The sequence below is a fragment of the Culex quinquefasciatus genome, chromosome 3 (assembly GCF_015732765.1).
Source record: "Culex quinquefasciatus strain JHB chromosome 3, VPISU_Cqui_1.0_pri_paternal, whole genome shotgun sequence".
Lineage (NCBI taxonomy): Eukaryota > Metazoa > Arthropoda > Insecta > Diptera > Culicidae > Culex > Culex quinquefasciatus.
The window spans coordinates 53,000,434-53,016,249 of record NC_051863.1 but is presented as its reverse complement, the minus strand read 5'-3'; the positions used below and the strand labels follow the sequence as shown (position 1 = coordinate 53,016,249).

Genomic DNA, 15,816 nt, shown 5'->3' with positions numbered 1-15,816 from the left:
CTGGAATCCTAGCCTCGTGAAGTTCGCCTGTATGTTCACAACGATCAACTCTCGCGCCAATTCACCCTCGTGCCAGCGAGAAACTTCGTCTGCTGTGGCGTCCGCTGAGATTTAGCCTGAGAATCACCTACGACGACGACGCCGCACCATCAATCAACACATCTCTCGGCTGCGGCGGTGGCTTTCGGTGGCGGTCAGTCCGGTGTGTGTGTGTGGAAGCCGGCGCGCGACGACGCAGATTCTATTTTACCTAGGTTGGCACGATCGAACGCCGGTCGCTTCAGTTGCGCTCGGACATTCGACGGTGAAGAACGTCGCACCAGAAAATTACCTGTGCTGGGTGTTGACAAGTGCAAGCTATTGCCTCTCTAGTGTTAGATTTCAGTAACCGTTGGGACCGTTGTGAAGGACCATGCAGGATCCGTTCGCGAACGTGACCGCCGGAGTTCCGGTGAACCTGGGCTCCAACCAAAGTTCCTTCCTCGAAGCCAAATGGAACGCCTTTCTCGATATTGTTGGTAATTGAGAGTTTTTTTTTCAATTTCTAAAAATTATGATGAAACTGTGTTTTAATGAATAAAAGGAAAACACTGTAGTGCCAGGTTCATAAGAAAAAAAATGCAAAGAACTGTATGATCGTAAAGTGGTGGTTTATACTAATCTCGATGTATAAGTTATAATTATTTGTAAACATGCAACAGAGGAACATTGACTCCAGTGGCATAGTGTTTGTCAAAAGTATTAGAATACAAGTGTATGGGCAAGTGTTTTCCGATATCTGATTTTTCATGTTACAGCATCATGGTAAGATCGTTTTGGGATGGGCCTTGATAAGCTGAATGCTGATGAAAACAGGGAATAATAATTTTCTTCTTTTTCAAAATATGTGAATGACTATATTTTCTATATGGAAAAACAACAAACTTAAAAAAATCAAAGTGAACTGGAAAAAGGGGTGTTTATCAAAGTTTCTAGGACTTAATACTTACTACGGCACTGGTTAGGACTCTTATCCCAGGTTCTCAAATTTGGACGACTCCGAAGAAGAACCCCGCCTTTAGACGGGCTTCGATTTAAACAATTGCCAAAAATAAATTTTTCAACAAATTTTTGATCTTTAAAAAGCATTGGAAAGAAGAACTCTTTTGGGTGTTTTACTTTTTTTATGTGCCAATGTTTTTTTCTAACATTTTCTATATTTTAAGTAAAAAGAAGTATGCAGTATTTTTTCTAGTGTCCCAGACTATGCTTCTACGCATTTTTTTACAATTTAAATGATAATGGTGCCATTTTATAGCAGACAATGTGAAAAACAAGCAAAAAAGTGACTGTAATAACGTAAAAAAAATTAGATAGCAAAATGTAATTTTAATAGTTGGTAGAGCAGGCCAAATACTACCAAAAACAAACATAAACTAAACATGATAAATGCCAACTTAAATACTAAAAATGAAACAAGAAAAACTTTCGAAAAAAATTTGGGCAGTAGACGGTTAAGATTGATCTACTCTGAGTTGTCTAATGATTCCTACATCAGCAATTTGGAATTTAAATCCTTTTCAAACTTGACAGATTTTAATTGAATTACATCAATTCAGTTCTCTCAGATATGAGCAAACCAGCAATTAAAATGCAATTTTAACCCCTTCCCGCCCAGAGCAAAATCGTGATTTTTTACGTTTTTCACCATTACTCGAAACTGATTCGACCAAATTGGATGAAATTTTAATGGTTATGAGCTAATATTCTATTTAAAATAACGCAGGTTGAACAAGGTTGAAAAAAATGCATGGTTGCAGAGAAATTTAATTTTGAAGACAAAAATTAGTGGTGCTCTGGAGTAACCATGGGCGTTAGAGGGTTAAAATTTACATTAATTGATCTGGCTGAATCATTGCATCATGCGATTGTCCGTAAGAATATCCATACAATGTTGACAGCTGTCCATACAAAAATGATAATTAATTATTCGAAAATCTGTACCTCGGAAAGTGATTTCCTGATCGATCGATCTGGTGTCTTCAGCTACGGAAAAAGTTATGATGTTGATAATTCCCAAAACTAGTTAAACTATAAAGAATAATATCCATTATCTAAATGAACTTTCTTTTACAAAAAGTTAACGTTTCAAAAACCACTCGAAAAATAAACTCCTTAATTAAACCTCCTAGACCGACCTTCACGTATACCTCGACTCAGAATCAAATTCTGAACAAATGTCTGTGCGTGTGTCTGGATGTGAGTCCGTGCACAAAATAAATGCACTCGATTATCTCCGGATTGGCGGAACCAATTTGGACTGATTTGGTCTCATTCGATCCGTCTTGGGGTCCCAAAAGACCTTGTTTAATATTATGATGTTTAGAAAAGTTCAACACTTATGCTAAAAAAAACGATTTAAACTGAACTTCGAAAGATTGTTAAAAGGGTGGTTTTTGTAAGAAACCCCGTCATGCTATACATTTTTAGGAAGGTAATTGAAGACCTTTCCAAAGAGCCAAAAACATCGAAGAACCCTATCGAGAGTTATTCCCGAGCAGACGGAAATAACGTGAGAATAACATTTTTGATATTTGAAAATACTAGGCCAATAACATTTTATGTTATTTATAACAAGATTTGTTATTTGCCGTTATAATTTTTTGTTATTGGATTGTTATTGTAATAACAGACTAATAACATTTTTAGTTATTCTTCAAACAAATCTTTGTTATTATTTTTTGTTATTTTAACAACTAATCCGATCATCCCAATAACATTTGGAGACATTCTTCCATAACAAAAAATGTTATTCCCAAGTTGTTTTGGCTTTCAACCAAAATTCAAACCATCCACATTAACGACCCCCGGGTCTTTTGTGGTCTCTATTGCAAGTTTCTGCTCGAACCTAGAAGTCCGAAGGCTTGAATGGGGAGAGCACCCAAACCTCTTTTTACTCCAAGGAACCTTCCACCCCAGTGTTTGAACTGACGACCTTCGGATTGCGAATCCAACCACCGCCAGCGATTCCACCGGAGTAGGTTTGGTTTAGTGTGTTGTTTGTACTTATGGCATGGAGACGACTCCTACACCTGGAATGACTTAACGGCCTAACAACCAAGGCCGGGACCGACATTTTACTTCCTCATCCGATGGAAGGTTGGAGCAGATGGGAATCGAACCCAGAATCATCCGCTTACAAAGCGGACAGCGTAACCATTCGGCCACGCACTGGCTTTCAACCAATATCAGATTAATAACAAATTTTGTTATGATAACATAAACTGTTAAACCCTTATGCAAGAATGGATTTTTCAAGAATATATCATAACACTTTTTTGTTATTTTAACTGTATTTGTTGTTGAAATGGCATGAATTTAGTTATTACCGTCTGCCCATTTAAGTGTTATTTATACAGTTTTTTGAGGCCGGATCTCAGATATCTCGATGAAAATTATGTCCGGGTCCAACATCGAACATAACACATCGAAGATCTGATAACCCTTTAAAAAATTATGAGCACTTACAAATAATTTCCGGATCAATCACGCGAACCATCGTTCGTTGCGTAATCAAAAGACCATTCCAACGAATCCAAAAGAATGAAGATCTGACAACCCTCTCAAAAGTTATGAGATTACGAAGAAAAATTTGGATCACATTTGCCGGTCTGGCATCGATTCCAGACGGTCCCGGTGGCATTTTTCGAGACGAGATTTGTCTGATCACGCCTTCCGTCGGACGGGGAGGTAAATGTTGGCCCCGGTCTAACCTAGAGGTTAGGTTGTTAGCTCAGTCCTGGGTCCTGTCTCGCTGGTAGGCAGTTGGACTAACAATCCAAAGGTCGTCAGTTCGAATCCCGGGGTGGATGGAAGCTAAGGTGTAAAAAAAGATTTGCAATCACCTCAACAATCAAGCCTTCGGACACCATTTTTTCTAGTAGGAATCTCGAAATTGAGAACGTCGAGGCAATGTTGTAGAGCAAACAATTAGATTTTTTGATTTTTATTATTTTTATGAAAAAATAATTTACTGAAAAACAACGTAAACTTAGTGCAGGTGGAAAAAAGTGAGAAAGAATTGATTTCAACTGCCGAAAACCAAACCAGCAATCAAAAAGCAAAAAAACGGCCACAAATTGCCACAGGTTTCAAACGATAGTGACTTCCTTTGTTAAAGTTGTTTGGTTTTCTGCTACACAGGATGGGTTTCAAAAATTCGTTTCTATTTCAAACCATTCAGTTTGATTGATGATAAGTCTAGCTGAATTACGCTCATGATTGCACTGTTTTTTAATGGGTTTTGCCAACTTTTATCACTTTTTCGATTCCACGATTTGATGCATGGATGTGCAATAGATGTGACAAAGCGCACTTATTAATTCAATCTTGAGAAGTTGGCATTTATTCTGAGCGATAAGGTCTTTACGACAATAAAACATGACCCATTGCAAATAAATACTACAAGTCGCAACTTTTATGACCGATAGTGCAATAAACCGTATTTTTTTACTCACTAGGAATCAAACATCAAATTTAGTCACGCCACATTCCGGTGTCACGTTCGCTTGTGATTAGAGTTCGGTAGCCGGGCCATTGTTTGTTTGTGTTCATCCGCCAAAAGGGCTTGGTTGAAAGTATGTGTGAACCAAGCTTACCCGAACTAAAAAGTGTTGTATTTCAGGAGCTTTTCTAACAGGGCAATTAATTGAATTTAATTGATTTTGAATGTACCCCGGGGTAATGTATCTGGGGTGAACCTGGCCACATGGAAAGAATTTAGACAGTTATTTAGCCATGTTTTTGCTCAAAATGATGTACTTTTTGATTTATTTCGATGCTCTAAATCAATCTAAACAACTCCCTAAAGTTTGAGAACGATTGGTTAAATCTCCACTTTTTGTAAATCAATCAAAATTTATGTAGGAAAACCCATTTTGTTTTATTTTGATATTTTTTTAAATCCATGTTTCACGCTATATTCAAACCGGATTCATATTTGGTGCTCACAACTTTGCACAAGTGAGTATGGTGCTAACTTGCTCCAAAAAAAAGATAGGGTAGAGTAGTCATCAATGAGACACGGGGAACAATGATAAAATGGCTCTCACAAGACGTAGTTTCAACCAATCAGGCTCATATTTGGGGGAAAGGTATGTCTCCTAGATACACGTCTGCCATAATAGTAGCTTGGTTATGGACGCTCCTTTGTAAAGTTATTCATACATGTTTGATTCTGGGGTGTAAAAGTAAATTATGACTAAAAATTATATTTTCGCTCATAGACTGCCATTAACACAAAAACTAATATTTCTCCAAATTTCTTTCGTCATTTCACAGGGCATTAGTTGGGCTGCAATGTCCTTTCATTAGATTTGGCCAAAATTTAAAATATACCCAGAATCCAGGGCTATCTCATTGTTCCCTACTCCTTTCAGCCCATGGGTAACAATGAGACACTTTGATTTTTCTTCATTAAACTTTTCAAAATCTATGTAAATCTTTCAAAACATGAATTGGAAGTGAATTTTGGCATATTTAGTGAGTTTGAACTTCATTTAACCAAAAATATAAAGTTATTTGGTAAAATATATGGATTTTACAAAATTTAAATACTTTTTAGTATAACTGTTGTTATTTGAAGTTTCATGTTGACAAAATTGCTTGAAAATATTCAAAGCAAGTCATCTGCAATGGAACAATACAAAACATGATGTTTTACTAGAAAACTATTGATTTTCATAGAGTGTCTCATTGTTCCCCAGCTGTCTCATTGTTCCTGCCAAGTGCGTCTACAATGAGACAGTTGAATAACTATGGCTGTAGAGGTCGGATCGATCTCATATTTGGTCAATGTTAAAACACATTAAAAGAAAGAAAATGCAACAAAAAGCTCTTTAAAACATGCTAATGAAAAAAATACAAAAATCGTTGAAGTTTAAAAACCAAAAGTGTCTCATTGATGACTACCCTGCCCTACATCGTGTTCAAAACAAGTCTAAAACGTAGTTTTTGCTCGAATATCACGTTAAAGAACAATTTTGAGGTTGAAACGTGGATTTTTAAATATTTATCAAATCCTAAAAGATTTTTAAAATATTTATCAAATCCTAAAAAAATCCAATAAATAATTGAATCGTTTTGCGCAAAGTGGGAACTTAAAAAATTGTTCCCAAACTTTGAAAAGTAGTTTAGGACCCTAAAAAAACTGTAGATTTTCTTTGTTGGAAAAACCATTTTGTTGTTTCACCCAACTGGATATAAATTAAAAATTGCATAGTTTTATGAAACATTATGCCATAATTTTCTCAATTTATTTAAAATCCCCATGAACAATTAAACGTTTGGGGCAAATTGTTTATATCAAGTTCTAACCATTAAACCAATAAAAAGTCTAATCTTTTCTAATGAGAACTCACCTACTAATGAATTTGTGTTCATGCAGTTTGCTGTCTAATCTCTGATTTCATACCAATAATTCCTGTTCTGTAACTGTGTTATGAAAACGATTCTTATGCAACATTAGATTTTCCATACACAGGAAAAAAAGTGATTCAACTGGGTGCGAAATAAATTTTTAAATAGTGTTATATAATTTTACGCAATAAGATGATTGCCAAACCAAACATGTTTTTTTTTAGAAAATCAAAATTAGTTCAACAACATATTGACTTATTCGAAACATAAACAAATAGAGGCAAACAATTATACTTTCATTAATTAATTCAATACAAAGTCATTTGAAAATTAGGAATGCTCAATCATTGAAAAATAATCCCATCTGAAGTTTTTCAATTCCAATTATTATATTTTTTTTAATTTTGTATATAAAATAAATAACCTTGTCGATTTAGTATGAATTTTCCCATAATTTCAAAGTTAAAACGTAAAAAATACCACATGAATACAACAATTTGGTATCCCAGATAACATTTTTTTCAACGATTCAAAAATAACTTCTTATTGAGCATGCGATTAGTAATAAAAAAATATAAAAAAATGACATTAAAAATGACAATTAATGGCCTTATCACAAATGCTCAAATTTGTTGCAAAGTTTCTGAGAAAATCGGTAAAAATGTTGAAAACGAAATTTGGTATCAAAACTTTGTCAGGATTGGTAATTTTTCAATATCAGATTTGGTGAATTCAAAATGTTTTCAATCATTCAAATTGACCCTGGAATGATGATTGATGGATTTTAAAATAGATTTACGTCTGTTTGTCTGTGGTTCAAGTAAGCAGTTACCAGAGCTGTAACAAAGCTGCAAAGAAAAATCTCTTTTGTTTAAAAAATAACTCTATTTTATATTTTTGCCCAAAGAAACGGCAATTATAGAATAAGAAAGCACAACGAAGTTGAATTTATGAATAATGATTACACAGCAAAAAAATCCGATGTTAAAACCACATGCAAAAGCATGCACATCACCTTCATCAAAAAAGACACTTCATATTATACACTGCATGTACATTTTCTGCAAACACAAAAAAAATTGCAACTGACGGGATTCAAACCCAGCACCAGCAGTATGGACTGGCGCCTTAGCACGCTCGGCCATCAAAACGATGAAGTCTGGAAAGGATAAACGCATATATCAGCTAGACATTTCGGTCAAGTAGGTTTCCCATACTAATGGGCTACATATTTTAGAGTGTAATTTTACATAGAATTTTATAATATGATGCAACATTTATTTTACACCCAGGCCTTTTACACGCAGCTAGATTACTACTTTTTTTCTGTGTAGAGTTGGGTTTTTCACATTTTATATATAGCAATTTCAAATCTGTAGCTTCGGCCAGTGCTTCAAATTTGCATCAAATTTGAATAAATTTGTGGTAAAATTTTCGAGCACGTCCAAATTCATCATCAATTTATAACACCACTCCAAATCATTGTAATACGTAAATCTCGACGTCCTTGCGATCATTCGTGAGAGTAGCGCGCCAAAATCCGAAAACGAAACTATTGGCACTACGCCCCCCGGGGCATGGCCTTCCTCTAACGTGGGATTTCTGCTCCAGCGCCTCTGACGAGACAGGAGAAACCGGGACCGACGTTTTACTTCACCATCCGATAGAAGCTCAGTGGATAAGGCGGGAATCGAACCCGCGTCTCATAGCATCATCGGGATCGGCAGCCGAAGCCGCTACCCCTGCGCCACGAGACCCACCAAAATCCGTGAGCCGCGAATTCCGCGAGAGTCCTTAGCAGCAGCCAGTGTCAATTTGTCGAACCGTCCCAATGACTCTAGCTTTCGCCTCTGTTCTGGGGGGTGAATGGCTCATTTGGTATCAATTTGTGTGTAGGTCACGTGGATTTGGTCAAATTCAAACATACTAAATTTGGTCCTGACCCCTCATAAATTTTAACGATTCGGCAAAAATCAGAAAGACCGTGACAGCAGAATAAATTTAAAAGAAATCATGTTCCTTAATACCAATTAAAAAGCAGTAAAATTTTGGAAAATCGTCAAAAAAAATCCAGCTAGCAACATTTTATTTTGGTTATAAAGTGGAGTCACGAGCAATATTATTTCGCAACTTTTTGAAACAACACACATGATTCATCATTTCGGAAGAAAAGTATTTTGTGCATAGTATTATTATAATGTTGGAAGATGCATTCGATTCGATGCAAATTTGGATCGAATGTTCGTTGTCCCGAATGCCAGGTGAAACTTCTTTGTACTTTTGTGTGAAATTCTTTATTCTTTATCAAGGAAGACAAGATTTTGTTTATCCAAAGCCATCTTGTGAGTCCTTGGCGAAAGTTTGGCGCGTTTCGTTAATCCTGCATAAATTTGCCGTTGTATCTGGATTACATAAATTATTTCAAAATAGAGATGAACAGCAATATAACTAATTCGTTTTCTGTTGGGCTCTTAAATCTCAGATAAGGTGAAATAAATCGTCACTGATGTGCTTTCTTGTCCCAATCGTAATATTACAGAGAATAGAAAAAAAAAAAAAAATTAAAAGGCAAATGTAGCTAATTCCATATCCTTAGATCAGATCATCAGTTAACACAAATATTAAGTTAATACGCAATAGCAAAAAAACATAAAAATCCATGCTTTAATCTCATGCAAAAAAATAACTTATGAGCGATCAATTCTCAAGTGTTTATCTCTTATCTTCTACACGAGACAAGCCCAGTGAAATACAGTAGTTAAACTAGATCCAGCTTATCTTTAATTTAAGGGTGTTCTCATCAAAAACTGTATAAATTTCCTTACTTCCTCTTCGAGCAACTGTTTATACCTAAATCTCGAAAAATTGTGTTGATTATTATTTTGCCAGGCAAAAGGTCAGCTGTGCTATTTTGGAGTGTTGGATTAATCAACATCGTCGTGAGGCCCGGAAACAGTTTTAAGTATTCAAATATTTTTGACAACCCTATAGAGCGTCAGATAGCTGTCAATACGATAACAGTTTTGAGCCCAGTTGTGCTCCATGACTCACACGGAAACCCTTCGCAGCGTTATGAAAATCTATTTTGGGAATCCAACCAATCTTTTTTTGACCACGACAAAATATTGTCGCGTTTGTTTGTTTTGATTAGCATAGTTTTGAGCTGTGCCAAGGACCGGTGAGGCCGTAGATCACGATCACGGGCGGTCACGGCGCCGTCGAAAACGGGTTTGACTCGCAAAGGAATTGGACGACGATGAGTTAGCAATTTCTGGTTGAAGAAATGCAAGCGCTCCAAACTTTCTGCAAGGATTCCGGCCGGATGCGATGCGCTTTGAAGAAAGCAATCCTTCGGATTCTCACGTAGACCAAATTTTTGCATAGTCATTTGAAGAGTTTTGAGGATTTTTGCATCAAGACGAAATAAATCTTTAATGATATTCAATAATTCAGATTAATAAAAATGCTTAAAGAAACAGACTAAAGTTAGCAATAAGCGAAGGATAAAACAGCCATTCTTTTAGAAATAGAATTGCAGTGTGTACTTTCTTTTGGTAATCTCTTAGTGATAAGCAATAATCGTTACAAAATGGATTGAGATTTAATACACAGCTGAAAGGAACTCCAAAACTCTGTTTTGTACTGCGAATGAACAAATTGTAACATGATTATTCACTAATAAAACCGAATTGAATTGAAAAAATTGCAGTGTTCATCAGTCTGTGAATGTTCGTCACATTTTCGTTTGAAACTTTTTAATTTGCACCCCGTTGGTTGGTCAAAGTCAAACTAAAAAGTGACGAACTGTCACTTTTTACACGGGACTCACACTTACTATGAAACAAAACTTTTGGTAGTAAGTGTGAGCTCTGTATAAAGAGGGTGTTGAATGAAAAACTGACCCCGTTCGTTCGACAACAATTGGTGTTAAACCATCGGGGTCACAGTGTAATACAAATATTATTTTTTTATTATTCAACAATCGCAGCGAATGACCAAGAAGGTTAAGCTTCCATATAAAAATTAATTAACAACAACAACGACCATTTATTTTCATCAGATTTTAAGGTGACACTTGTAGAAAATCTTTTCTAAATTTCTTTGTTCTTTTTTTTGTCACATTATCTACACAGTAAAAATGAGTTTTAATAGGCTTTGCAAAACAAGTTCAGAGTTTTTTTTTAAGTTCCTATTAACTATTGTCTTACATATGTTTATAGGACCTTTTCGAAAAAAAACTTTAGAAATTAATTATTGGTTTGTGATAATAAAAAAATGTCCTATTTCAAAATTAGTAAACGAAAAAGTGCTATTTTTTAGTACTGATTTTACAGCATATTTGATTTATAAAGCTGAATAGTTAACTCTGATTCGTTTTTATCTTAATTTTAAATCAAAACAAAATTTAACAGTCTAGTCTAGTCAAGATGAACATAACTAAAATTTTCTTCGAAATTTTGAATTTTTTTCAAGCCCAATCAAAGTATGGTTATTGAAATGTACCAAAACTTGAAACATTTTCATTCAAAAAATTAAAAAGCGAAAATATAGTATGAAACATAGTATTTAAAATGCAAAATAATAAACTTTTAAATTTCCAATTTTTACGCTTACCAGCAAACCAAATCATCGAAATCGGACATCACAAAAATCTAAAATATGTTCAAACGAAATTCATTTTATATAAAGTAAACAATGATTGATTTTCCTCATTAAATTCTATATCCTGATTCCTTTCTCCGACCACGTTCCCTGGAAAATCGACTCAGAGAAAGTCAACTGTATCTGCTATTATTCAATTGTAACTGTTTGCGCACGCAAAAGGTTCGGATTGTAGATTTGTATCAGTTCAGTTAGATCTAGTACTACAGAATAATTCTAAACATTTTCGAATGAGTTTTTGGCATTGTTATAGAATTTCCCGCTAGAACTACCAACTTTGGTCACAAGGATCTTCTCTAGAAGTGACCATTGCACGTGAGACACAGTACAGAACAGATCAGACAGAACAGAACCATCCCGTTCTGAAATACAGCTCAAGATGAACAAAGTTACAGTTTTCTTATCTAATTACCGTCCAGTACAGTTCAATAAACCGACAAAAACCAAGAGCAATAAAGTTTTGATTACAATTTCTGTGCATTAGTTTAACCCGCGAGTTTCCGTTCTGTCCAGATCCGATTATGCCACGCTCTTATGTGCGTTAACAGTAGAGCAATTCTCTACAAAATCGGTCATTTTCTTCAATTTTAGATTTTTGTATTTTTTAATCCGGCTGAAACTTTCTTGGTGCCTTCGGTATGCCCAAAGAAGCCATTTTGCATCATTAATTTGTCAATATAATTTTCCATACAAATTTGGCAGCTGTCCATACAAAAATGATGCATGAAAATTCAAAAATATGTATCTTTTGAAGGAATTTTTTGATCGATTTGGTGTTTACACGGTAAAAAAATTTGGTGATTTTTAATTTAACTTTTGTCACTAAACTTGATTTGCAAAAAAACACTTTTTTTTATATGTTTTAGGGGACATAAAAAAACAAACATTTCAGAAATTTCCAGGTTGTGCAAAACATCTTTGACCGAGTAATGATATTTTGAATCAATACTGATTTTTTTTTTCAAAAAATTGAAATATTGGTCGCAAAAATTGTTCAACTTAATTTTTCGATGTCAAATCAAATTTGCGATCAAAAAGTACTCTAGTGAAATTTTGATAAAGTTCACCGTTTTCAAGTTAAAGCCATTTTTAGGTAACTTTTTTGAAAAGAGTAGCAGTTTTTCATTTTTTTAAATTAGTGCACATGCTTCCCCACTATTGAAAAAAAAATATTTTCGAAAAGCTGAGAAAATTCTCTATATTTTACCTTGTTGAACTTTGTTGACCCTTAGTTGCTGAGATATTGCCATGCAAAGGTTTAAAAACAGGAAAATTGATGTTTTCTAAGTCTCTGGTCCGATTTTAAATGTTAAAATATGAAACAGTCGTAAAATTTTCTGATCTTTTCGAAAAAAATATTTTTTGAAGCTCGGTACTGACCTCCAAAGCTTGACATTTTTTGAAAAATCGGCCCCGGAAAAAAGATGTGCGTCGCGCCTCGCGACGCCCTAGACCTAGAATTTTTCGAAAAAATGACAAACTTTTAAGGTCCAGCTCCACGGTGCTCCAAAAGATGCGCAGTGGCTAAAATGCCTCAAAAAGTGACATTTTTGAATAAATCTTTTTTTTTACGGGTTAAATCCCATTTAAAATTCAAATGCAAAGCGCCAGCTCCTGTTACGTCCAATCAAGCTCATATTTTGGATTTGGGCTCAGTATGCCCACCGGAACAAACCCTTGAATGCCCGCCAAAAAGTCATTTTTGTTACACTCTAATATATATAATTATCATATGACCCAAAATATGATTAAAAATAGATATTTTGACACTTTTGCTCAATTCTGAGGGCAGATTCAGCTTCAGCGGCAAAAATTACATGGAAAAATCTATAGTCGGACAATTTTTGAATTTCTTTAGGGTGGTCCCATACACTTTTCTCTTGATAATAAGACATTTTCAAATGAAGATATCACGAGTTTTATGTAAAACTCCCCTGAGATTATTTTTTCAGCGTTTGTGCTAGATCTCCCATTTCGAATGCATCTCTTTTACCATAAAATGGCTGTAACTTTTAACCCTTAAGTCCAAATTGACTAGTCAAAAAATAAAAATGATTGTTTTTGCAGCTAAAGGTGCATTACTTTTCTCTTATACTTAACCCTGAATTGCTACGTTCAAGAAACTGATTTTTGAAGGTTTGCTCTGATATTTTCTCTAAATTTGGTCGTAGAAGGCGTAGATTGCGAGATAAAATTGTGGTGTCTTCGACAAAGTTGCTTGAATTAGAGCCCAACTACATTTTAGAAGACAAAAAAATCCCAAAAATATTACTAAAAAGTTAGTTTTTCAAGATTACACTTCCCCTTCCTATTTGCAACACCTTTTTTGAAGATTCCAAAACACCAAAACTTCTCTTCAGAAAATCTTTTTTCCACTTAATTAAGCGATCTGGATCACTGTGCAATGTTGTCACTCTTCATATCACCCGCCATTTCGAGAAAAACGCGTTTTAATGTTTGACCTTGAATATACAAAAACGAAAGCACGAAATGTAAACAATAACAAACACGTTCTGTTTGGTTGACCATTATGTGCATTGTCCCGAAGTTTGGTTGAAGTTGGTTGCTGGAGTCCCGAGTTATAATTACAAATGTTTACGGTAGTCTAACTTGTACGTGCGTCAAACGCGTTCTGACCTAAATCCCTTTGGCCAGTCTTCGCACTTACATCAATTTTCGGGGAGTGACAAGATAGCACGACAAGATTGAAACTTCTTTCATATGAAGAGCGACAAAAATGCACGAAGTTTTTTCGGTTTTTATTGAACATCTCAGGATTGAAATCAAATTTTGGGGATCAGTGAAGGTCCAAAAGAGATGCATAGTGAGCTGCACAAAATGGCGTTCTTAACTCAATTTGGCCCAAAATGCACGTGCGACAAGTTAGCACGACGGCGACGATATGAAAGAAGTTTCTATCTGATTGTGACGCCTTGACACGCCCTAAACATTGCTGTAAGTGCGACACCTGGCCAAAAAGATTTTAGTCAGAACCCGCTTGACACACGTACATGCCCGACTACCGTAAACATTTTTAATAAGAACCAAACTTTGGAAAATGCACAGAACGGTCAGCCAAACCAACATTAATTTTTATTGTGTACATTTCGTGCTCTGTCTCATTTGAATACATAAGTCGAAAAATCAACTCCCTGTTAAGACGCACCAGTAAAAACTTATAAGTACCCACTTTTGCACTAATATTGTTTGTAGAAAAACATTACCCACCCAACAGTTTTTGAAATGTTGAAAAAGTGCTCATCTCCAGAATTCGTTCTGCTGGCACTTGATTCACCCTTAAGTTTTCTTTTCCGCTTCATCATCAAGATAATTTGCAGCATCTAATTGTAATTATCCAGCAAAAAAAATCTACCAGTTTTTTCTTACCAGCTTCCAACAGTCTCAGAACAGCGCGCACCTCGTCTCATTACAACCCCATCAGCGCCAGTTTTTTTTTTTTTTTTTTCATTCACTCGCGAGGAAACTTCAAAACTGTGAAATCACTGCAGTAATTACCTACTGCGCGGTCGGTCGGTGGGTACTGGCGGTTGAGTCTTAAGCTGAAGTGACCCCCAGTCAGTACTTCCCCACTTTGCTGGCGGACGGAATGGTCTTTGCACGATCGAGTACTTTCGGCGGGCCCCGAGAATCGGTCCGAACGAATCGATGGCCAAAATCAGCGCCAAATTCTTCGTCTCAGCGATAGACAAGGTTAATTTTGGTTTTTTTGCGCTTGAATTACAACCTGTGTACGTGCTTTTTGCGCGTTAGCTTTTTTGTAGATCTATGTTTTTTTTTCTTGATTTCAACTCTAATAAATAGAAATTATATTCAAATTTGGATGTGTTGGAAATTAGGCAGGATATATTAAGAAAATCATTACAAAAATGTTGGAGCCATTCATAAAACGTGATATTCTACTAAACATTTTCAGATACTTCTAAAAAAATGAAGTTGACGTTGACAAATTCAAATTGCTTGTTGTTCTTTGGGACAAATATCTTCAAAAATTGACTCTCCACTTTCGTCTACCTGTTGCCCACCACAAATGTAATTCCAGGCTACCCCAGTTAAACGACGCTTACGTAGAGCATAAAATATCAAAAAATGTAAATTCACACGCAGCCGTCACCTTTTCAAGGCTCACGAGCGATCAAGGCAAATTTTATTAAATCCACGTGCCAACTATTAACGCGAAGGGTTCATTTTTCAATCCAAGATTATTTCAGATGATATTGTTAAGGTCACGTCTAAAACAGAGGCTATTAAAAATCAGCGACCAAACACGGCACCAAAGGTAAAACAAAGCCACAATCCGAAGCGAGCCCATGAGTCAATTTATAATTAATTTAATGTCGCTTCCTGCAGGACATGAATGCGTTCTGAGAAATAGCTTGTGAATCACACCTTTTTTTCTTAATTTTTGTTTTTTTACGTCCGATCCAAACCATTTTTACGGTCCAAATTAAGTTCTACTCAACTCTATTCGGTATTCAGTTTCAAAACTGAGATAGGGGAAAGTGGGGCAAGTGTAACAAGCTAAGGAAATGCTCGTTATAACCCATTAAAAAGTTAAAAAATCTGTCGGATTTTATTATAATCATCTTATTCTAGGTCTTGACTAAGACTTTGTTAAAACAAGTTTTTAAAAATTGATTTTAAAATTTTGATTTTAAAATCAATTTTTTAATTTTGATTTGAAAAATTGATTTTAAAATTTTGATTTTCCGTACGTTCTACTCAACTAGTGGGGCAAGA

General features: G+C 35.4%; 1 protein-coding gene across 1 annotated transcript in view; it reads left to right on the top strand.

The window, feature by feature from the left end:
* The first annotated feature begins 289 nt into the window (after positions 1–289).
* Positions 290–15,816, top strand: part of LOC6051612 — a 64,539-nt gene continuing 49,012 nt past the window's right edge. The window contains exon 1 of the mRNA XM_001867988.2: positions 290–518. Coding sequence (XP_001868023.2) covers positions 413–518 — 106 coding nt within the window. The 5' untranslated portion in view covers positions 290–412. The remainder of the gene's footprint in view (positions 519–15,816) is intronic.